Source organism: Lepidochelys olivacea (genome assembly GCF_965140295.1).
Source record: "Lepidochelys olivacea isolate rLepOli2 genome assembly, chromosome: 1".
NCBI classification, from domain to species: domain Eukaryota; kingdom Metazoa; phylum Chordata; order Testudines; family Cheloniidae; genus Lepidochelys; species Lepidochelys olivacea.
The window spans coordinates 44,696,080-44,705,596 of record NC_140411.1 but is presented as its reverse complement, the minus strand read 5'-3'; the positions used below and the strand labels follow the sequence as shown (position 1 = coordinate 44,705,596).

The 9,517-nt window shown below is 41.7% G+C and overlaps 1 protein-coding gene across 1 annotated transcript; it reads left to right on the top strand.

The window, feature by feature from the left end:
• Positions 1–5,482: 5,482 nt before the first annotated feature.
• AMER2 (APC membrane recruitment protein 2) lies at positions 5,483–8,321 on the top strand (the record flags this gene model as incomplete). Its single annotated transcript, XM_084618029.1, is given in 4 exon segments — positions 5,483–5,503; positions 5,505–5,565; positions 5,568–6,440; positions 6,615–8,321. Coding segments are annotated over 4 exon segments (1,836 nt in total). The 3' UTR covers positions 7,496–8,321.
• Between the last annotated feature and the right edge of the window lie 1,196 nt (positions 8,322–9,517).

Genomic DNA, 9,517 nt, shown 5'->3' with positions numbered 1-9,517 from the left:
ATTTACTTTATTGTCCCCTGTTTACTCTCTTTGCTAGCTAGTAAAACTGTCATTGATGTCTCAAGGGAAAGCACCCCTGTGTATATAACATCGTGAGGCATCACTTTGAGTGGGGGCACCAGGTGCCAAAAAAGAACCCAGGACCTGACCCATGTGAGCATAGGGGAGAAGCCTCTCCAAATGCTGGTGACAGCAAGCTCCTGGGAGAGAACAAGGAGGAGGCTTAAGCCATACCTCAGAAGAGGGGCTTCATGAGTAAACCCAATGGCTTCAAAGATACTATTTATATGAGCAAGGGCTTGCAGGGTTTGGGTTTCGGTGATACTACAAGGCTGACTCAGTAAAGTTTTTAGAATGGGTTTTTGGTCCAATATACTGCATTCAGTGCTACGTCAGTTCAGATAACCGAACCATTGGTAATCTAACATTTTGGTCAGCACCAGTGTAAGGACCAGTGGTTCAGTGTCACCAGGCTTGCAATGCTGGTTTGGGTGCGATTTTGTGTCTCATCACATTTGTACTGTACAGTGCTGCTGCAGTTGCTCTGCCCCCTTATTATCTATTCCACAGTTTCTGATACATGTCTCTGAAGCAGTGGTTCCTGGAAGATTCAGAAAATTCTTCTAAGTGCACAGGGGAATTCTCTGAGAAGAGGCCAACTTCCTATAAGTTGTTGGGAGCTGGCATAATTTCCAAGTTCTTTTATAAAAAAGGAGTCCAAGATGAATGCTCAGCTCTTGCATAGGCTTGTGCTGGGCAGAGCAGAGAACCAAATACTGAGATGAGTATTTAATGCACAGACTGAGCTGGGCAACTTTCATTGTTGCCGGGAGAAATGAAGAGACCGTGCAGCTGATTTTGGAGCTTGGGTTGCAGAGGGGGACGCCAAATCTGCAGAATTATGGGGGTGGAGGAACAAACCAGGTGTTCCAGGGAGGGTCTCAACAGCTTCTGCAGATGTAGAGAAGAGGGGAACTGGCGAAGCCGAGCGGGAGAGGGACGCTTCCATCTTTCTGCGAGTCTGTCCCCTTCCTGACTTGGCCACGGTCCCTGAGCAGATCTTGAGATCCTGGCAAAATCCTGGGCATCTCCTGGTCTGGCCTTATCCTTCTGATCCAGCCAATGCTCTCCTCTTGCCCTTCAAATCCCCTAGTGTTTTGAAGTCTCTCATCTGTCCAGTAGCAAGTCTGACTGCATGTAGGGGGAGTACACAGGATTTGATGCAGCTTTTCAAATAATGAACATGTTTTCCTTTGTGAACCTGTTATTATTGCCCTGGACTTCATTGTATTGAATCTTAAATCCCTGATTATTTCATGCTTATGCTTTATAACTTTTAAAAAGTCTGCAGACCATACCACTCAACCTACCAGGATTCAAATGCAGGGCACAATGCTGGCCAAAGTCCTCAAATGTCCAGGCACAGGAAAAATCATAATGTAGGAAAATATTCATATGATGTGGGATTCCCTTCTCTGACATACAACATGTTCTGCAACCTCAGATTCACTCTTTTGTTCTGATTTCAGAGTAGCAGCCGTGTTAGTCTATATTCGCAAAAAGAAAAGGAGTACTTGTGGCACTTTAGAGATGAACAAATTTATTTGAGCATACGCTTTCGTGAGCTACAGCTCACTTCATCGGATGTAGCTCACGAAAGCTTATGCTCAAATAAATTTGTTCGTCTCTAAGGTGCCACAAGTACTCATTTTCTTTTTGTTTTGTTCTGGAAATACAGGGTCTGCTTCTGGCATCAGTTATTGCTAGGTTTTTTTTGTTGGGGCACTCTACTGAACTCAGTGGATTTGTCCCAGATTTACACTGATGTAAATGAGAACAGAATCAGGGCTGTAAATAATTTACCACAGGAAAAGCAAGACAACACCGAGCTTGAGCAGAAAGGGGGTACATTTTGTTTTGAAACTACGCACATTCTTGGTAATGAGGGGAAGTTGAGAGGTATGCTGCTGACTTTGTGGATTCACTACAGCCATTTATAAATGATGTACAAAATGAAAAATTCCTGTTCACCCCGTGGGCTTTACAGACACTTCTGTCATATTGTGCTGTGCTCTCTGCTCTAATATAAAGCTCAGGGCAGACACAGAAAGAAAAGCTCACAGAACCTAGAAGTCTCTGCCAAAAGAATGGAATAGATGACTTACTAGCAGTCATTTCCATCACTAATTTCTATAGGCTAAATCCTGAGCTTCTTATTCAATATTAATTCAGTCCTAAGTAATGCAAATTCCTAGTGGAGCCAGTGAAAGTTTGCCTAGAGTAATGACTGGATAAATATTGAGGGCCAAATTCTGCTTGTCTTATTTTTATTATTTTATTATAATAAGCTTGACTATACTTGATCTGCTGCTGTTAATGGCTCTTAGAAATTCTCCTTTGGCTAAACCAGTTGGGGCCTATGTATTTGGAGGCCCTGGGTCTGAGTTTTATCCTTGCTGTTGAACTGAGTGGCCATTCTTTGCAGCACTTTGATACCTATGAAATTCCTAGGTGATTAGGGATTTCTTACAATAATTTTTAAACATAACTCCTGATTTGTTTTCTCTTTTTAAAAGATGTCTATCAGAGCTTTTTTGCTTTCATGCCAGGAGAGAGCTATATGGGTCTCACAGTCAGGAACAAACTTTCATTTTAAGCCTATGAGTGAGGAAGTCATAAGGAGACCCATAAAGTGGGTTTTAAGTCCATGGGAATAATACTGATACTTAGTTCTTACATAGGCTTTGTGTAGGCTTCTTAGGATGTAAAAATATGGAGGAACTGAAAAGTCCATTGCAGTCAAAAAGCCTCTGCCCTCTTTCAGTTTATCCCAATTCCATTCTCCTGCTTTTTCACCATATCTCCTTATTTGCCCATTTTCAGAAACATATCTGGATATTCTTGGAATTCAATTTGCATTCTTCATATAAGTGATTCCATATCTTTTCTACAGTTTGCAAATACAGGGCCATATTACTTACTTCCAGAGAAATCATCTATGAGATGGGGACCAAAGGGGCAGTAAACTCCAAGAGGTTCCTCTGGTAGTTTCCTGAGATGCCCCTCATCGGTGGGAGGAGAATAGGGGTGATGGAGTTGGGAAAGGGCCTTGGCTCTCAACACCTCATATTTTAGAGATCCCGGAACCCTCCTGCCTCAGGAGAGGCAGGAACTCTTTGCGTAGCTGGCCACCCTTTCACGCTGCTCTGCTGGAACCCCTCGTCAATGGCAGCACATAGTACAGATACATGAATAATTAAAAAAAAGAGGGGACAATAACTTACCTGCTTCACGGGGCTGTGAGGCAATAAAACCTGCTACCATTTACATCTGTGCAACCAGGGGCGGCTCTACCAATTTTGCTGCCCCAAGCAGTCGCCGCCGAATTGCCGCCGCTGCAACAGCGCGGAGCTGCCGCTGAATTGCCGCCACGCCCGGAAGAGGGGCGGGGCTGCCGACGAATTGCCACCACAGGACACGGACTGCTGCCCCAGTCTGAATGCTGCCCCAAGCACCTGCTTAGAAAGCTGGTGCCTGGAGCCAGCCCTGTGTGCAATCCTTGTTCAGTTGAGTTCTTACTTCTTGTAAGTAGAGCTGCGGAAATGCTACAAAGTACTGAGTTGAATTTGTGAACATTTGTTCAAATTCATCCATCCCATCCAACCATATTTGTGAGCTGTTTTATTCACTTTTTTTAAACGTGTGAATTTTTTTTGTTTGCTCAAACTTTCAAGAAATGACTGTACCATATGTGAATATCTGTAGTTGTATGTAAACTCTCCTCCTTGTTTATAAAGCTTCAGTCATACACTTAGAGAGCAGAAATAATACCAGGTGACTTAAGTGACCAATCACATACCATGATTAATGAATAGTTGAAGACACAGTCAAAGGGAACATTTGGTGAGCCACCCATATCTATCTCTCTGGTTTCTTATATGCCCTCTGACTTCATAGCTTGTACCAGGAATGTTTATAAAGTATACACAGTAAGATGTATTTCACTCTCTCTTCCTTCCAGTCACAGTCATGGACTTTGTTTATTTTGTTTGAACCTTTGTCTGTTACTAAAGGAGGAGAGAAAATGTATATGTTAAAATATGTTCATGTAACCTGTTTGTTGAACTGTTAGGAATAATGAATGCAAATTGGAACCCGTTCATGGATAATTCATGAACAGAAAAAAAGAGTTAAATTCATTGGGCAAATATCCAGAAGAAATAACTTTATAGCTGAATGCAATGAATGAAAGATGCTGTAACAGAGTCAAATCTTGGTCCTAGTGAAGTCAGTGATAAAATTCTTATTGACTTCACTGGGACCAGAATTTAGACTTAAGTATGATTGTGTTCTTCTTCTTTAATAATTCTGTATGAAATATAGATTTAAGGCAATTTAAAAAAGTTTAGGTTTGTTTAGGTTTGCTCATTTAAGAAGTCCAGAATAAAGTCCCCTAAATACCAGGGGCCAGATGGTGTAAATTGTTGTAGCTCAATTTAAATCAACAGAGATGTGAGGGTTTACACCAGGATCTGGCCATCGGAGAATAGGTTTGAACTACCATTCTAATTTCATTGTGGTGGTCTCTAGGGGTGAGCATGTTGCATTCCTTTTTTACATTCATACTGTTAAACAAAGCCATCATGTGCTAAATTCAGGCTGAATTATTAAGACCTGGTCCAAATTTTCCACAAGCCCTGCCTTGCTGTACAGAGGGTTACATCAGTTGGTTGCCCCCATGCCACCTTAAATGTGGTGCTGTATGTTCTTTTGCTGCATGGGTGTTGTATTTTATTTGCCTACATAACATCTTTGCTCCAAGGGGCTCAGCAAAGATGACAGAGACAGTACAAAACATAGCAATAATTGACAGCAAAAATAAACAGTCAACAGTGGATGGATGGGTCTGTCTGTCTAGGCATTTAATACCATGCTTGTCATAATCATGGTATCTGAGCCTTCACTGTGGCAATTGTGTGTCTGTGAGAACACAATATTGTGTGGAAGAGAGGAAATAGCATTACAAAGTGGGAAAGAGAGAGATTTTGACAAAGAAAGTCAGAAAACTGAGGAGCGTTTCTACTGTGCGGTATGTGCGGTGGTATAAAATGATGCTGGGTGTGGTGTGTATAGTGGGATGAAATGTGCTATGTGCATTATTCGTATTGATGATTATTATCAGTCCTGGGGCAGTGCAGTGCTGCACTGCGAGAGCTAAGCCTGAATTTCAGCATCCAAAATGCCATTGCGGAATGTGTAACTAGCACACACTGTTTTCATCCAAAAGAAACCATGCACTGCACACATGATAGTGAACAGTGGCGGCACGAAATGGGTTAAGTTATATAAGCCCTTTTAGGGAGGGGTGAGGAGCAAACTCTATTGGTGTTGCTGTTGCAGCTCAGGTTGATTTAGAATGGATGACAGTGGCCTGGCGCAGGCCCATGACTGAGGAAAGCTGCTTATCCCTCTCTGGGTTGCCATGGAGATGAGCAGGAGGCAGCAGTGGCGGAGAGGCTGTCAGTGAGGGAAATCAGTATCAGGCATCTGTGGGGGTCTGCAGGAGGGGAAGGCGGCAGGATCAGGGACACGGCAGGCAGCAGACATGGACTTGCATTGCGATTGTGCCGAAACTCCGGCAGTCGAGCCACCGTCCGGGAAGATTAATAAAACTGCTTTCAAATTATTTAAGAGGAAGAAATCGGGGGGCACCATGCCCAGCATATTTGGGGTGAAAAGCAAAGGCGGGGATGGGAAAGGCTCGAGTAAAGCTGGGATGGTGAGGAGCAAGACTCACGATGGATTAGCTGATGTTGTGCTGGAAAGCAGCAAGACGGAGGAATTGAGCGGCGGAGGTGGCGGTGGTGTTGATCAACTGAACAGGGATATAAACACCAGGGCTGTAGCCGGCCTCAATGTTTCATCAAACAGCTCTGTGGCTAAGTCACACAGTTTTTTCTCTCTATTGAAGAAGAATGGGAAATCAGAAAATGGCAAGGGAGAGAATGCAGATCAGAGGGCGGGCAGCAGACAAAAGAAAGGATTGAAAGGGATCTTCAGCAGTATGCGGTGGCATAAAAAGGATAAAAATGGCAAGGAGGAAAGGGGGGAAACATCAGAAATTCAATCCAACCTTATTATGTCAGGTTCTCTGACTGCCAGTTTGGAATGCATCAAAGAAGAGGCACCAAAACCTTTGTCTGAGCCTCAATATACCACGGAAGAAATTAACATTGAATTGTCTTGTGAAAAACGCAGCGGAGATGTGCACGCCACGACAGAGGAGCCTGAAGTTAGAGATGCTGGGGAAATGCAGAACAACAAAAGCACACAAGGAGAGATTCCTGCTGCCACTGGAAACCAACATGAGGAGAACCGCCCTGAACTGCCAGATCCGGGTGTGGAAGAGGTTGGGACTGCAAAGGATACGGCCATAACAGGTGACATTCCAATAAAGACTATTCCCCTTGTTGAACCTGAATGTCTTAGTGGTCAAGAGATGGCAGCAGCCCCTGACCCTTCCTCTATTGATCCACCCTCAGAGCAATCGATAGATCGTATTTGTTTGATGTTTGCTGACGTGACTTCACTGAAAAGCTTTGACTCTCTTACAGGCTGTGGAGATATTATTGCAGACCAGGAGGATGAAGTGGGCAGCAGCAGTGGCGGCTGTGAGAAGAACACCCCAGGGGCCAGCAAGCCAGGCACTTCTAAAAAGAACCCAAACATGGTGGCCTACCAGGGAGGAGGAGAGGAAATGGCAAGCCCAGACCAAGTGGATGACACCTACCTTCAGGAGTTCTGGGATATGTTATCACAAACAGAGGAGCAAGTCCAAGAGACCCAGGAAGGAGAAGGAGGAGGGACAAAACCACCTGAGATCAAAAAAGAGAACAAATATGTTGAGGGGGCACAGGATGGTTCAATGATGAAATGCATTGGTCTCAACCAGATTCCGATTCATCTCAACCACAAAGAGGATCAGAAGAACAGGGAATATGAGCAGCCAGAGGGCATCCCAAACAGTGATGAGGGCTACTGGGATTCCACTACTCCTGGTCCTGAGGAAGATAGCAGCAATAGTGTCCAGAAAGAGAGCATCCCCAGGGATAGCTACAGTGGTGATGCCCTCTATGATCTTTATGCTGATACAGATGAAAACATCACAGGGGTGCCTTCTGATGAAGAAGTCACTTGTGTATCACGCTCCAAACCTGTGTCTCCAGTAACAACCACATGCTCACTTAAAACACCTGCAGGTTCAGTCAAGGACTCCAAGATACCTATCAGCATTAAACATCTTACATCGCTTCCCACCAGCCACGGAACAGATGCCAGTAACAGCCATCACATTGCACATCATCACCCAACCAAAAGTGAGATTCCCAGAACAAAAATCCCTGTTTCTAAAGTACTTGTACGCCGGGTCAGTAATAGGGGTTTAGCTGGAATGATGATTAAAGCCACCACATTCCAGGACAATGCCAAAAAGTAGTTGAACAAGATCTGGAGACAAAGATGGACAGTGAATTAGAGGTGGGAAAGTCTTTATAGGAAAACACGAATAAAAATGTTTGCAGCACCTAAAGAAAGGCACCTAAAAGGGCCCCATAAGTATATTCTGGGGGCTAGCACTTCTGAATCTCTTCTTGATATACAGTATATATAAATACAAAAATAGTCAGATTCTTTTCAAGCACTTTTTAAAATTTGTACCTTTTTTCTGAAGCACTAAACACTTAGGAGGTCACTTTTACATGCCTTTGTGGAAGCTGGACTTTGATTATGAACATAAAATGAGCATCTCCCCTAATGCAAATTAGTGCCATGAGTTCTTCAAGGGGATAGAAATACAGAAAGAGATGAACAACAGGAATTCTCCAGTACAGTTAGCTTTTACTGGTTTTTTGTTTTTTGTTTTTGCTTAAATTGAAAAATGATGTCTGTTCTACAATTATGTGGAAAAATGCCAAGAAAAAACAAACAACCCAACAGGTAATTATTTACCTGATGTACATACAGCAGTGCTGGTCAGCAGCAGACTCAACTTATTTGTGTCCAGGAGCTAATTAATGGGTTAGGTGGATTTCTATAACTAGAACAGATATTTTTGTTTGTTTGTCTGTTTTGTTCTGAATCTGTTACACTGTAAACGGACAGCAGAGACATCTGGCAAAGTTCAAAGGGTTACTTCAATATTTGTCTGATGCATAAAAATCAAGGTCAGGGAAGCATTTTACTAAAAGCCAATCTATCCACAACTTTCACATTTATACAATAAATTACTCTTCATATGTAGATAGATGCATATTTTAGCAGTTTTACTCAATACTACAATTTTTTATATAAAAATGTCTGTCTGTATTATCTAGAGTTTAAGCAAAAGTTAGTTTTTATAGCTAGATAATTTTACAATTCTGAAATTATGGAACTCCTTTTAAGTCCCTTGAACAAGAGCAAAACTCTGTTTTATATGGACTCTTGCTTCCCCAGAATAACAAGTTTATTATGCTGATTTTAGTAGAGTGACACATTCATCGTGCCAGAGTCAAGGTTTTGACAGCATTGCCATTGCAAACCTCTATTTTCAGGGGTTTATACAAATATACGCTGCGCTCAAACCTGGCTGAGAAGAAACCTAGGCTAGAGACACATTTTTAAATTATTATTTTTTAAAATATATAAAATGAGTTTTGGCTGTTTAAAGAAATTTTTGGATTTTCAGTTTGTCTTAATAGCTTCCAAGTGATTTTACTTTAGGAAAGAAAAGAGACATGGTAAGGTTAGTGATCCAGGAAATAGCTAGACACCCTGTGTGCTATGAAAAAACTGTTAATGGCAGAGATGTGTGTTTTGAAAAGTGGCTCCTGTACATGGGCATTGACAACATTTCAAAGAAATTTCATAGGGATTTTATGATGTGCCTAAAGACATATTTTCATGATATTCTGAAACAGCTCCAAAGGTCATTAAAGTCTATTGGGTAAATACTATGCATTTACAAAATATTTTAAAATCTGTATTTAGTCAACAGACTACAAGTGATATGGAGGTGTTGTTTCAGTGAATCTGGAAATACACATTTTAAAAAAAATTATAAAAATATTATGAAGAGAATCCTAAATTTATGTAAGTGAATCTTACATGACAGTTTGCTTTATCTTCTCCTTTTAAAAAAAAAGAAAATGAGATATACAAAATATAAATTTAAAGAATATTAAGGTTGTAACTTGAACTGTGAAAAGCTAGGAAATACAGTATTAAGAGCCGAGTTGTTCCTCCATTTACTTGAGTGCAGCTCCCATTAGTATCATTGGGTGATGCCCAGGTAGCTAATAATTGAGTATGTAGTTTTGAAATGGTCACTTTACCTAATACTGATTTGCGTAACCCCAGTGGTGGGTGTCCAGGAGGAAAAGGTATCCTTTCCATTCAATTTCCTGGCTTTATTGGTTTGTGTCACAACCTCAATATACTTCAAAGAAGTTTATTTTTATGTAATTTCTTCATAATATAT